This window comes from Dermochelys coriacea, chromosome 1 (genome assembly GCF_009764565.3).
Source record: "Dermochelys coriacea isolate rDerCor1 chromosome 1, rDerCor1.pri.v4, whole genome shotgun sequence".
NCBI lineage: Eukaryota > Metazoa > Chordata > Testudines > Dermochelyidae > Dermochelys > Dermochelys coriacea.
In genome coordinates this window covers 201,228,866-201,243,895 of record NC_050068.2, presented here as the reverse complement: position 1 = coordinate 201,243,895, position 15,030 = coordinate 201,228,866, and the positions used below count along the sequence as shown (strand labels likewise).

Sequence of the window (15,030 nt, the reverse complement as noted above, 5' to 3'; positions counted from 1 at the left end):
GCCTTGGAATCTATGATTCCTTCCTTTCTTCTTTCTGATTATTTGAAACTGTGTTAAATCTTTCCTGCACTGAAATGGAACAGAGTGTGATGAGTACTCCTGTCTTCCTGAAAAGGCTAAGAGGGAGAAAATGGGTCTTTTTCCTTTTCCCCCTCCACTATCAGTCCAGGATTCGGGGTGGGAGTGGGGGTGTTTGTCTGGACTCAATGTCCTGCTGAATAGCAGTGGAAAAATCATCCGACCGTATAGCACTTTGCATATGTTTATGTTTTAGCTCATTGCCCTGTGACGGGGCCTGTTCTGTTTCCATGCTCTCAGTGGCTTCCCCACACTCCTTTCTGATTGTGTGAGGTTTAAAGGGGGACCCTCAGATGTGTAAATAATCTTCAAACTATTGAGTACTCCCAGATCCTTCCTGTGCTTTCCAAGATAATTGTCTAATGATCATTAACTAAGTGGCAAGCCCTGGATGGTTATTGTTTTTATAAAAACCACAAGGGAAGATGAGCACTGTTTATATCTGTACTGATAATTTCCATCTCTACCACCCCTCCCCAACCTGCCGAAAAGGGCCGTGAGAATGTGTGTGTGTGTGTGTGTGGGAAAGGACTAAGGCTAGTGTTGATCCTTTTGGCTGTTTTAGGGTGGCTGCTGAGAGTTGCCACTTCAAAGAGTTGATTGCACTACAGAACCTTCAACTGGGCACTGTTGAAGTAAGGACTGTGTTTTGGGAACAGAGAAGCTTTATATCTTTTCTACACTTACACAGGCCCGTTATGATGGAGCCATCTGATCATCTTTGTGTAAAAACCACTACTGACCTTTTGCTGTATCCATTCAATTTTCTCTCCCTCATATTGTCCCTCCACGATGAGCTGCCTCCCCTGCTTTTCAGCCATTTGACTTTTATTGTTCCTTTTTGTTTCAAGTAATAAAGGTTACATCTGCTAATGACAACTCTGCATTGAGCAGGCAGAAAGAAGATGAGGCACGTGAAAGTATGGCTGGGAGACTGCAAATCCCACTTTGTTTTGGGGCATGTGTATACTTTAATGAGAGTTGATTTGGAGGTGGGGGAGGTTTGAGCTGTTGGTCTGGATAAGACTTTTTTATTTTTGCACTAAGTATGACTGCACTGCATTGCACTACTGAAATGTATTTACATGTGGTGGGATTGGAAGAGTACACAAGGGCCCAGTGAGGGAGAAGAGAAGGGGTAGGGACAGAGCATAGGGAGCAGCAAAACACTACATCTTTTCAGATCCACCTTCATCTGGCAGGATAACGCTGGTGCTATCTTTACTCCAGGCAACTAGTCAGACACTGAGACAGCTCTACTGAATGTCTTCTGTCCATCAGTTATAGGAGAAAGAGATAGCACTGTAAATTAAACTAAACAGGCATCCTAGGACAAGTGGTTTCAAGGTGTTATAAATCTTGTTTTTCAGCCGAGTTTTCTATATGGACTGAGGGAGATCTGGGAGAACTGTTCAATGTGAAATTGAAATCCCTGTTCCAGGCTTCAGCACAAAGTCACTAATCTCTAGTACAGATACAGACAAACTCCTAGCAGAGCAGTTGATTGCTCTGTAGCCCTAGTTTGTATTCCTTCAATCACAGTATGAACTCTCAGCCCAAAAGGTGAAGAAGGCTACCAAAGGTTGGAAGGTCATTGAAAAAGCACTTCTTTTAGATTGCTGTTAAGGGAACAGTGCAATAAACAAGAGTCATGAACATGTGTTTTAAGAAGTGCTGGTCAAGCCTTTGGGGAGAGATTGGGGGGGGGAGACGGAATGGAACCACCCCAGATTAGAATATTCTTGCTTATACAGAACATTCTCAGTGGCATTTATAAGTTCCTTTTGAGATTGCTGAAGGGATCAGTGTTCTAAGATTCTTTCATGTGGCCCTCAAGTGAATAGCCAGCCTTAATGGGGTCTTTTGGCTGGAACCAAACAGAACCCTGAGCTGAACAAAACTTTTGTACTCATGATGTAGGTTGGTCTATACCTTGATTTTAACAAGCGTAATACAAAAGAACGGTTAGTAATATGGAGCCAGATTCACCCCTGCTGTAACTGCACGTGGGCCCCAACCTCGCAAAAGATTGTGTTGAATCGATCAAATCTTATAAAATTAAAGCGTGGGCATAACCTCTGCCAAAAGGGTAGGGATTAATCAAATTACTCCAGGTACGGAAACTCTGCACTTCACGGAGAAGAGCAAGCACATCTCCTCCAGTTCTGCAGTGCAGGAGTCAACTCTTGGCACAAAATGGTCATGGAGTGAAGATTTCAAAAGCTGAACAATGGGAGTTGAGCACCCTGTTTTGTGCCTAACTAACTGGCCATCTGTGCCCTTGAAATCTTCCCCATTGTACTCCACAAGCCAACAGCAGATTTTAGGTTGAGAAATAACATCTGGCTTCACAGGCACCCTGCAGTGAATTAAGGAAGAATTGGAGCTGAACCCTACACTCAGATGGGGGTCACCCCTTATTTAGCAGGGTGTGTCACAATGCACAGCTAATTGCTGTTGGTCAGTCTCTTCATTTGAGAAAAAGATCCTGGACTTAGGAGTGTTGGGGAGGTCTGTTGCAGGGGCTGGGAAGAAACAAATCTATCTGGTTTGAAGGGAGTGTCTCTCTAGGGGGCCCTGAAGTGCCAACCACTGGTTAGCTTTAACCCACCCCTTCTGGTAAAGTTCGGGAGAGAATAATTAGGGATGTCTTCTGCTGCAGTGAAGCCAACTGCATGTGTTGCCAGTGGCAGTCCCATGACAATTCCAGAGAAAAGTGAAGTGGAGGGTTAACTGAGCCTGCTGTGTCCAGAGTGCCTTTTCTGCTATGGTAAAATAACAAACTTCTTTAATTTGAGCTCTTCTGGCTGATTGCTGCAAACTCCTTCCATGAGATCTGACTGGACGTTGGCCATCTTTTGGCAGGGGGTAGAACACTGCGTGCCTGCACTGCTGTGATAAGATGACATTTTTGCACTAGATTCTAACAAATAATGCAAACTGGAGACTTAAAGGCCCTGTCCCCACTGGGCTTTGAACCATGCTCAAAAAGTAGGTTTGAATTCAGGTTCAACTTGATTCCAGCCAAACCAGTTTCACCCAAAGTTTGGCTAGTGCTTGCAAATGAGGACCAGGCTAGTTTAAAACTGCTTTTGAAAAGCACTTTCAAGCCTAGGTTCAAGCCACTGCTCAATCAGGTTCCACCATGAGCTTAAGCATGGTTGTTTATTTGTAATGTTTTTAAAATAGGTTGTTCCCAGTTACATGTTAAGCCAAGCCACATTTGAAGTCAGTTTAACTAGACCTGAGATTAAATACAAAACAAAATTTTCCAGCATGGTTCCAAAACCCACTCTAGAGTGAGAAAATAAGGCTAACTTGAGGTTTATATTAAGAATCCAAAACAAGTACTGTCAACTAGAGATGCCACATAATTCAATGTCCTGTGTTATCTCCAGATGGAGAAACGCTATTTTTCCACAATCCTTCTCCACTTTTCATCGTGCTTCTTTTCTCTTAAGCCCAAATGGCATTGGCAGTTGGTTAGATCCAAAACAGAGCTGCGCCTTACTAGTTAATCATCATCTTGTTTATAGATCTTCTCTTCCTAGTCATTTGGAAACATTATGGATGCATGCTGTCCAGAACTGTGTGGCATAGCTAGGGGGTCAATAAAATGCTGATGGTGTTTGCACTATAATGGCTCTGTGAGCGAGTAATTTAACACCGTAACTGTGGCGAGGGATGGGGGAAATGAAAATGACATTTTTTTTGGAAAAGACCCAGAAAATATTACAGAGCCATAGTAACAGCTCTATAGCTAAGCTTCTAGGGAACATGTTTCTGGTGGTTGATTATGCTTGAACACTATAAAGGCTGTTTTCAAAACAGTAGAAGGTTATGCATCTCTGTTCGTAGGGTGACCTTGCACATTTCCCCAGATTAATCATCCACTTTAAGGAGAAGGCTGAGAAATCTCAGCTGTTCACACTGTCTGGTGCAGTCTTACTTTAGCTCCAGAACTTCAGTCTCTCCCTACATGGCCAGCCTCATTCTTGTTAGACAGTCTATGTTCTGCACTGGCCTGATGGGTTTTAAAGGCTACCAAGAAGACCAAAACACTTACTTGGCCCCGCCTACATGTCTTGGTGTCCCCCCTCCCTTTTTGGTTTTTCCATCAAAGCGGCAGTGTGATTAGTGGTTAGTGGATGACAGATAAGTTGTTAGTCTAAATGACAAGCTACTATGCTGAGTTGGGATTGGATTGCTGAAGTTCTTGAGGACTGCAGCAGAATCTAGAGGCCAGGCTCAGTTTGCTGGGAGGCTACAGAAGCCTATAGCTTCTGCTGCTTGCCTCGCCGAGATTGTTTTGCTCAGTCCCTGCTGGCACCCCTGTTTTAAAAGTGGAATCCAACTGTTCTGTCTTCTCTCTTCTGCGCCGGGGCTGTGTTGCTAACCTCTCAACATAAGTTGGTTTTTATTTTGCTGGTTATTAACGTGTCATTCTTCTGCAGACCAAAAAAAAAAATGAAAAGAAAATTCAGTTTCTAGACATATAAGACCAGTGAGTGAAAGGTGACAACTGAAAAGAAAAGGTGAGCAAGAAGCAATGGTTAATCATGTTAAGTTAGAAATCTAAGCATAGCCTTACCTATTTCTTAACCAATGCTCACTAGTCAGCCAGTAGTGGGGTCAGATAGGTTTCTCTGCTCATTCATGCTTGTATCCTATATATATATATATATCTTTTGTTTGTTATTGCAGATGCACACAATGTTGTCTTTTACAATGCCTGATTTTTATTGTATTGTAATTTTTTAATCAGTCTGTTGGTTTCTTTTTGAAGGACGGGGAAAAATCCTTTTTTTTTATTTTGAATTTTTGAGAAAAAATGCACTGGAAGTAAAATTGAAAACATTTGACTGTTTAAAAGGAAATCACACACCCACCTAAAGGAACAGGCTAAGAAAGATATAGCCCCCCACCCTTCTATATTTCAGGGATGTCCTCTTAAAAAGGTCCCTGTATATAGAAGCTAAAAAGACCAAACCCAAATAAACAGCCAAGAGAAGCGGTGTTGATCCCAGCAATGCAACTGGGAGTATCTGGCACAGAAGGTTTCCAGGGTTGGGCAACAGTTATGAAATCCAGCCCCACATGGGCCAAATTCATCCCAGCTGTAAGCAGCTATAACTGATCATAATGGTCCCTTCTGACCTTAGTATCTATGAAGTGAGTTACACCAGGGATGGATTTGACTATGTGTTCAATCTATAGCAAGACTTCCCCTTGGCACCCCAGTCCCTATAGCCATTTTTTTAATTGATGTCAGAATGGTCTTTTGGTTATGTGTCCTATTAGCATAATAGCCAGTGGAGGTTGCTCAGAGTAGGCAAAACCCATTCCCTATTGACTAAATGGGTTTAGTGTTCACCATTTATGCATAAATTTTTCCCTGTCAACCTTCTAATGTAATCCGCCCCACTGGTAATAAATGATATGATCAAACACTGGTGCTGAGATCCTGCCCTTGCAGGAAAATTGATTTTGAGTACTCAAAACAGTAAAACTTTTCCATAATCTGATCCAAAAAAAGTGCACTCCCTTGCACTTCCAGGGAAAGTCCTCTCTGTCTTTCAAAATGGCTACAAAGTTCCTTTGCAAGTAAAAGAAGTAGAACAACCTCTCACGATCCTGTTCTCTGTATAGCTCATTCAGCCCTGAACAATATCCCTTCAGCACGGTTCCTGTCACTTGAATACAGTAGAGCTGTTGAAATAAACTACAAAGATGCAACATTTTAAAAGGCAGATGATTTCCCCTCATGCCATAGTCTTTGGATTGCCCTACATCAGCTCATGATATTTTCTAGCCTGCTGGCTCGAAATCATGTGTTAAAATGTTTGCTTGCTTCTGTTTTGTTTTCAAAGGAGGGTGTGTGGGTGGGGTGAAGGCAGGATCCATTGTTTGTCACTTCACGGTCCTAATAGTTGGTTTGTATCTTCCATGTTTTATGCAAAAACATACATTTTAAATCAATAAATAATTGTGCCCTAGGCTGAAAGATAAATGTTTAGGAAAGGAAAAAAAAAGATGTCAGATTTTTCTCTCTACATTTTTTTGAAGATTTATTTGGAAAGGAAGGGTACATATTTTTGTTGTGTAATATTTTCTATTTTTGAATGCATTTTCTTGGTACAAGACTTTTGTGGATTTTTTTTTCTTGTGAAGACATTATTTAAAAAAAAAAAGAAAAGAAAGAAAAAACTAATTGAAAAGTTTGCCCTTACGGATATGCTGCAGTTCTGAGGTTTTAAAAAAATCATGATGTGTTAAAGTTGGGGGATTGTATTGTTGGGTTTTTTTGTAATTGTTACAAGAAGAAGTTTATATCCACTGCTGTTAAATATTGTTTCAGATGAGTAAGTAAAGGGATTGTTATTTTTTTTTAAGAAAGTTATTTATGAAATGTCACAAACACTGGATGGTAAGTTTGTGTGGAAGCATTTTACCACCTTGTGTCTTCATTGAGCTGTTGGTGACCCTATTTTCCCTTCCTCTGCCTTATGACTTTATGAATGAGGTGAATTCAGGGGCAGAGGGGTGACAAGGTAGAGCCTGATGGGGGCAGGAGGCAGAAACAAATGAGTCTTCAACACAGAGGCTGGAAAAAGCAAAGGCAAAATTGTATTGTGGAATCCTGCCTATGATGCGATCAGCCAGCTTTATTTCTCCTCCTCGTAGCAGCGTGAGGAGAGAGGCTTAGAATGCAAGGGTCTGAGTGAGAATAGCGGTGCTCATATTTATGTCTGTAAATGACACCTCAGTTTCTCAGTAACCATGCCCCTGCTCTTGTAAGCCCCACCAAGCTCGCCAAGTAAGAGCACCTGGATCTTTGTGACCAACCAACCCAGCTGAGAACTCTGGACTCTGTAACTTTGTTTCCAATTGCTTTCTGTAAACTAGAGCACTGGGATGGGTTGTAGTTTCGGCCACCAAGTCCAGCTTCCTTGGCGTTCCTGCCTTCCATTAGTGGGGAGCTCTGGCTATCTATTAAATTGGAGCGATAAAGGCTGTAGGTTGCCACATAGCTTCTCCATGTTTCCAGCTTTGAAGAAAAGAAAGAAGAGGGCTAAAGTAAGAGTAAAGCTGTGATCTAAAAGCTCATCAGTTTGGAGGAAAGGGAAAGGGATGACACCAACAGCTATAATAATCAACTGGAGATATGTAACTGGGCTACATTCTAGGCCAACCAGAATCTTTTCTGTTGTGAACAATAACAGAGCTAAATCTTGAGATTGTCAAAAAGACAGAAAGCTGAACAGTGGCCTTCAGTTCTCCTGCCTTTTAGTCTCCCTCGCTGCCTCTTTCTCTTTCCCCTGAAACTACTGCTTTGTGGGCATCTGTTCCAGTAAGCACTTTTTACCCTCCACCTAAACTGCCCTTGCTTTCAAAACATGGGGTTCGGTCCAGACTGACTAAAAATCATGTGCCTTCTTTCCCCCCTTTTGTAATTAAGCCACCTTCTCCCCTCCCCACAGCTCACACACGTAAGAGATAGAGGAAGCTGTCAAAAGTGCTACTTGTCTACTGGCATCCAGCAAAACAACATGAGCGGGAATATTTTATTAAATCTTTTCTTCTCACACACTTACACAGATCTTCCCAGGGAGACATCTTCCTTTCCTTCCCTCACACCCATCTCATCCACAAGCCAATCTTAATGGTAATGGGGGGGGGGGGGTTTGCTCGCCCAGTGAAACAATTTCTCTCTTGGGGAGAGTTCACACCACTTAAAATGTTAGTGACGAGAAGGAAAAAAGATTGTGGCCTTATGGAAATGATTTTTAACCCATGATTTAACCCTAAAAATGGCCAACCCATTTGTGCCCAAAGTTTGTATCATTTTTATAATCAGCCTTTAGGACCTTTTCCCTCAGTCCAGCCTGAGGGTGATGGTAATGATGGAGGCTAAGCTGGTAGACTAGCAATTCAATTTGGACGTTCTAGTCTTATGCGTCCTTTACTATACTATAAGTCAATCCAGTCCAGAGCCCTGCTGTCTGCTTGCTTTACTTACATCCTTTCCACTGCATTCTCTGCTTTACTAGTCAACTTGAGTATTGTGGTGACCCAAAGGGAGGTGCCTGGTGGCTGTTTTGGATTTCATATAGTTCTGGATCTTTTAGAGGTGGAAGGGCATAACAACTGCTAGAGCAAATGAAGCTTCTGATGGGCTGACTGCAGTATTCCTAGGGTCAACAACCCCCTTCAAATCATTGTAATACACCTGTGCTGTCCCCGGGCCAAAGATGAAAAATAGAATGGCTCTTTGGCTTCATTAAAATTGAGCTACAACCACATAACTGCTACTGTTCAAAGAAAGACTGTTTAAAGTGAGACGTTCAGAGTCAGTAGCACCAAACTCTGATCTACTTTCCCCCACGTATTATATTGTTGCATATAGTCAGGATCATTTTTATGGGGGGGGGGGAGGGCAGATGCATCGTAAGGAGTGATTTTGGGTTTTGTTTTAAGAATTAGTGCTAGAATCCCCCTCCTCTAGCAAACCTTTAACAAACAAGTTTGCACCTGGAATGTGAATTTGGCAAGAAAGGGGAGGAATTTTAAATCCAAATTTCCCAGTGTTGTTCTAATCAATAGCAAACAACACAAAGAAAGGTATGAAAAATTTCTCAACATCATGAAATGATTTGGAACATCATAAATATAAATAGTTGCTAACCTTGGCTAAGGACTTGAAATTTCTACTTGAATGTTAAGCTCTAGAGCAGTGGTTCCCAAACTTGTTCCGCCGCTGGTGCAGGGAAAGCCCCTGGCAGGCCGGGCTGGTTTGTTTACCTGCCGCGTTCACTGGTTCGGCTGATTGCAGCTCCAGTGGCCACGGTTCACCGCTCCAGGCCAATGGGAGCTGCTGGAAGCAGCACGGGCTGAAGGATGTGCTGGCCGCTGCTTGGAGCAGTGAACCCCCACCACTGGGAGCTGCGGTCGGCTGAACCTGCAGACACAGCAGGTAAAGAAAGCGGTCCAGCCTGCCAGGGGCTTTCACTGAACAAGCAGCAGAACAAGTTTGGGAACCACTGCTCTAGAGCATGTGGGGAGGGAATTTATTCCCCATATTATGGCAAATATTGGGTGGGTGTGGAGACAAATGGTGCATTCCTAGAGGTCTTTGGTGCTGACTGGGTTAAAACTCTTTTCCAAGACCTGGATTTAACACAGGTAATGTACACAAGAATAACCTGTATCAGATGCAATATTTTGATGAGGGGAGGAGAGTATTGTGGGAAATGGATTGGTTGGCTGGCTGGCTGAGTAGTTTCCCCCCCCGCCCCAGCTTTTATAAAGTTGTGACTTCTACCGTGCCTTATTCCTAAGAGATGCTGGCACTCGAACACAAACCCCCCCTCCCGTACACACACAAGTTCAGCCTCAAAAACAACACAAACTATGGGAAGAGCCACACACAGGAAGGGTAGAGATCATTAGCAAAAATAACTGAAGCCATGGTGGGAGTAATACAGTCACCTTGAAATCTGGACCATTCCGAATTTGAGCAATATCTCTTCCACCTCTCCTCCCACCCTCCCCACCAATGGTGCTACTATACTGCCAGGAGTCCAGTTTGCCCAAGAATAGCTGCCCATCCAGAGGCCAGTCATGCATGGCCCCATTTGTTTTTTGCATTGTCAAGTCCAAGGAGGTTTAGATGAGTCAGGCTTTTTCCACTACTAAAAGTGTTTTCCATGGGGTACATGAATGCCATTTATTTTGCTTTAAATGCACTTTAAAAAAAATAAATAAATCAGTGCTCCAGTCTGTTTCAAATACACAGGAGGAAGATAGTGCATGAGTGTCTGAACCCAGTTCACTTTATCTCCAGTTAAAATATACTCTGTGGTGTACGTATGTATAGAATATGTGTATACATACACACATACCCATATCCGTATACACACACCGAGACACACAAAGCTTAAGTAGAGAGTCTGTCTATAGTTAAGCTCACAAAACCGGATGCTACACAAACACAAAGGCAGCAGAGAAATTATGGTTGGGCTCTTGAAACACATCACAAAAAATGAAAACAGCTACTTGCAAGTGACTTGGTTCTTTCTGTACGTTCAATAACTATTGTAGGTGTGGTTTGTAACCAGAATAAAAAGGAACGGTGCTAACTGAAGGCAACTGAATGAATGGGCAAAAACCCTTTCGGTCCAATAATGCAATTAAAGTGCTACACCAATTCTCAGCTTGGTTATTTTGGGGTTGGTTTGTTTCTTGGGTTTTTTTTTAAATTAAAAATAATAAATCTACAAAAATACACAATCCTCCCACAAAAACAAACCCTGTCCTGAAAAAGCCCTTGTTTATGGAAGATGTCAGATCTCAAAACTCTTGGCCTTGCTCTCAATCAGCACATGCAAAATCAGTACTTTTTAAATGTCTAAAACGAAAAAAAATAGAAAAAAAAAAAACTTTTTGAAGCACCTTAATGTGGCTTCCCATTCCAGGAGTGGTAGCCACCTTTTTTCTTTGAGCACCTTATTGATGTGTTATGCTATCTGCTGTCTTTTTGTTACCTGTTGGCTGAATGGCTGGCTGTTAACATGTACACACGTGTGCGGGGGCGAGGGTATGGCTGTGTGTGCGCCTAGTGCATTCCACAGGCCTTTCTATGAAATGCACGCACATGCACGCACACCCTGCTGTGATATCTGTGTGTGTGTGAGAGAGAGAGAGACGCTCCATCTATGTTCCCGTTCCTCATTGGATTGGTTTGAATTTAGAGGGAAATTTCTTAACCCGTCTCTGCCCTTTTTGGCAGACAAAGTTAAAAATTCATAAATGGCTGAGGGAGGGGGACATTTCCTTATTGGGAACAAAGAAATTCCCAACAATCCTTCAAAGCCGAGTGAATGGGAAACTGCATTCAGGCCTAAATCCTGCAGTCTTTGGGCAGGCAGCCCCTCCCCCCGCACACTGCTTTCAGTGGCAGTTATGCCAGAATAAAGACTTCATGATTTGGTCCCCAGCAGGCAAAGCTGCTTCTCAGGAGACAGGTCTTTGCCTCTAGCAATGTGCGTTGTTGTGGCTGTGTGTGTTTTTATACACTCACACACACTGAGACATGGTTTGTGAAGATATGAAGAGCAGGTCAAAAGTTTGGAGGGGTTATGAGTTCCTTTTGTTTCTCTTATTATACTCTGTAAATGGTATGTCAGTTATTAAACAAGCAAACAGAAAATTGTTTAAACAAACCCTTGCATACGCCTTTTCTATCAAGTGCTTTAAAATATAGAATCAATACACACATCCTGCCAGTTTTTCTTACAGTGAGAGTATCCTTACCTGCCATTTAATATTAGCCTCGTATTTTTCTCACGTATATTTACCTGTGACTTGTATTTGTTATTTAAAACAGAAAAAAAAGGAAAAAAAAGAAAATTAACTAGCGCTTCATTATACTATATTATTATTATTATTATTATTATTATTGTGACATTTTGGAATACTGTGAAGTTTTATCTCTTGCATATACTTTATACGGAAGTATTACGCCTTAAAAAATACGGAAATAAATTTTACAAGGTTTCTGTTTTGTGTGGAAGAGTAATTGATGTTGCTAAGAATGATGTTTGTTTTTTTGTTTTTGTTTTTTTGTTTGTTTGTTTTTTGGGGTTTTTTTAATGTTACCAGCACTTTTTTTGTAAGTTTCACTTTCTGAGGTATTGTACAAGTTCACACTGTTTGTGAAGTTTGAATATGAAGGAATAATTAAAAAAAAAGTAAAAAACTTGGCAGGTGTCTTTGTGGGTTTATTTTCCTCCTAGACTATACAAGGTTGCATGTAAATACACAATCCTGCAGTTGATAGGACAGTACCACATTGGCGCACACATTGTATGACTACATTGCAACATTTGACTCGGGGGCTAAACTTTTCCAGAGGACTCTGTAACACAGAGATATCACTGAATGGAAGCATAATATCACAAAATATGGCCAAAAAAGGAGCTTCTTAAAAATAGAAGCTTTTTGGTCAAATAATATTTTAAAAATCCATTACAACAGCAGACTAAGTAACCTGCCCTGCATCTTCCCTGGCTATTCCAGTCCTTGGCTCCTCACACACAGCTCTGCCCATACCCCTCCATCCTGATCTGCAGTCCCCCTGCTAGTCCTGTCCTGGGACCCCTTACAGATCAGCTAGTGCATCTCAGTCTTAATCTGCAATATCTTTACTGTTGTACACCTCCTATACAATTTAGCTTCTATATTTCAGTCCTGAGCTGCAATATCTTGGTTCAGTGATTTGCATAAACCTACTCTTAAGATAAGGCAAAGGTCACCAAACTCTCTCATTGGTGACCTAAGTCAAGTTTGAATCCAAGACTCCATTGGTAAAAATGCAGCAATGGCTGCTGAAAGTTGCATGATTTCAAGCCAGAACACAAGACTTGCCAGGCTGGAGATGCCGCTGGAAGGCCAAGCAGGAGCTGAGAAGGCAGATGCCCTACGTATCCTAACCTATCCTTCCACCCCAAACTCAATTACTAGTTTTGATTTTTCTTTCACATCCTTAGGCAAATCCTGGTCCCACTGAAACTAACAACAAAACTCCCAGTGATGCAACAGGACCACAGTTTCATCACTGGAGCACACTTTTCAAATATGGAGGCTTAATTTAGGGCACCCAGTTCTGCACTTGGATTGAGTCCAAATGCATAAACAAGGTATCCTAATTTAGGTGTCTTCTTGTGAAAGTTAGGACACACACCCCTGCTTCCTCGGGGCTTTTGGTTTTGCCCTAAAAGATTTAAAAACTTCAAGACAAGATATCTTCCATTTGTCGAAAGCCTGGAAATGAGATCCTCTTCCAATGGGATACATGAGAATCATCCCCACAGTTCTGGCAAAGCAACATCATTGCTAAAAGATGAGGGCCATAGAAATACATTGGATAATCATTTCCATAGCAGGGGTTGAAAGAGCATTTTAATGGGAATCTAGAATTTTTTTTTCTCATTCTACAGGCAGGAGGCACTCTTCTCAAAACAAGGTAAACTCATCAAATCTGCACCCCGAGGCCATAGTGACAATCCAGGAACATATTCCAGTGGGTCTCAGCCAGAGGATTGCAACACCAAGGCATGTCATTCCATGACTCAGTCATTACCTTGCTTCTCTACTGAACCAGTTTTCTTCCCCCAGTTGTGATGTGGTCACTGGTACCCCTAGAAAACTGGCGTGAGACCTCCAAGCAGCCCTTCAGCTAGTAACAACTTCTTGTCGCTACCAGCCTGGATGGGATTTTGAACAAAACCCTAGAAGGTAAAGGCCTTCCCAATCTCTTGATTTATCCAGTGCAAACACCCTGTGCCTGTACAACAGTGCTCTGTACTTCTCCCTTCCTCCACCACCACCACATATACCCTTTCTCTTGACCAGCCAACCTCCAGACCATGTAACAGGACTTAACAGGAGGAAGCAGAAAGGTTTCAACTAAAGAACTGATGTAGGAACTCTAAGCTTCCCCACAGCCAAAACTCCCTCCTCCCCACCCAGCTACCCCATTTGTACCACAGTGCTCCTGCTGCTGTGGCTTTTGTTTCACAGGATGTTGAAGTAGTCGTGACCATCATCAGACTCATTCTGCGCTCCCATGCTGCTGGCAGATGCCACCCTGGCCTCTGCTGAGCTGTCTGTGGTGGAGTTTGGTGAGCTGCAGTCCTGCCTGCTGCTGCTGGAGGCTGCCTTCTGCAGGACATGGGGCGGCACGTGGATCTTCCAAGTTTGTTTCTACAAAACCAAAGCCACAAGGTTTTTTTCCTCCAATCATTTTAAACCAGAAATGGCCCCAAGGGCCATTGTTCAGATCCAAACTTTCCCAGAATCTGGGCAGGATTCCTGTCTACAGGTTGAGATCAAGCACATCCTTGTATTTAAACAGCTGCTCAGGTTTCCACCATCCTTCCACCTCTTTTCTAAGAGAGAAGAAAGAGGAGGGTGGGTTATGGAGGGGTTGAGAAGGTTGGGTATGAAGGGGGCCTGAGATGTGCCCTTACACTGGTGGAGGCCCCCTGAGAAGCAACCTCACCTGTGACTGGTGTGGAGTAGGGTCCTCCATAAATCCAGCCCTCAGCCAGTATGGAATAAAATGCCTCCCAGCATCCACCGGCCCCCTTGTCCAGTGAAGCAGGTACGGGCCCATGAGATATACCAGCACATTTGACAGATTGGGGCCCCCATCTTACAGGCTTAGCCGGAGACCCCAATCTTAGCCAGTGGGATGGGCAGGGGGGACCCTCACACTCAGACCATTCCTGCAGGAGTTGAGAGGTGCCCACATAGTAGCTAGTGAAAGGAAAGAGAGGTAATTACTGAGACACACCGTCACACTTCAGGGTAACCTGAAATACACTCTCAGCAAGGAGTCTGAAAGAAAGGGGACCCAAATATACGCCCCATTCTCTGCTGACTCTGAAAAGGTCTCTCACACTCATCTAAGAGGGGATGCTGAGATGCATTCAGCCCGGATGGGGAAACATGAACTGTGCCTTCACCCTCAGCTAGGGGAATGAGGAGGGACCCCAGATATTCCATAATAGTCAGGGGATGGGTGATATGAGCAATTCCCTCACACTCAGCCCAGGTGTATTACGGTGGTCAGCAGAGCCCTTACACTCACTGGGGAGTGGGGAGGGAATTATGGGCCATAGCAAAGCCCTCACTCTGAGCTGGGTGCTGACTTACTAGGGCTCAGGGTCTGGGATGATTTCTTGGCCATGCTGGAGATTTTTCAGCAGATGCTCAAAATTCAGCCAAATCAAGTGAGTTCCTGGGGCTGTGGGCTGCAGAGCCAGTTTAAGGTGAATACACTAGGAAGCGCAATGAGTAACTCTAAGTGAATGCTGGAGTTGGGGACAGCAGAGATCTGTCCACTTAGACACCATGTTTCCCATCAAAGTTACTCTGCATCTTTATGTT

The 15,030-nt window shown here is 43.0% G+C and overlaps 1 protein-coding gene across 1 annotated transcript in view; it reads right to left on the bottom strand.

Moving 5' to 3' along the window:
- Positions 1–9,822: 9,822 nt before the first annotated feature.
- The window catches only part of TIGIT (T cell immunoreceptor with Ig and ITIM domains), a 31,008-nt gene continuing 25,800 nt past the window's right edge, over positions 9,823–15,030 (bottom strand). Inside the window, 1 exon segment of the mRNA XM_038387457.2 lies at positions 9,823–13,842. Within this exon segment, the coding sequence (XP_038243385.2) occupies positions 13,609–13,842 (234 nt within the window). The 3' untranslated portion in view covers positions 9,823–13,608.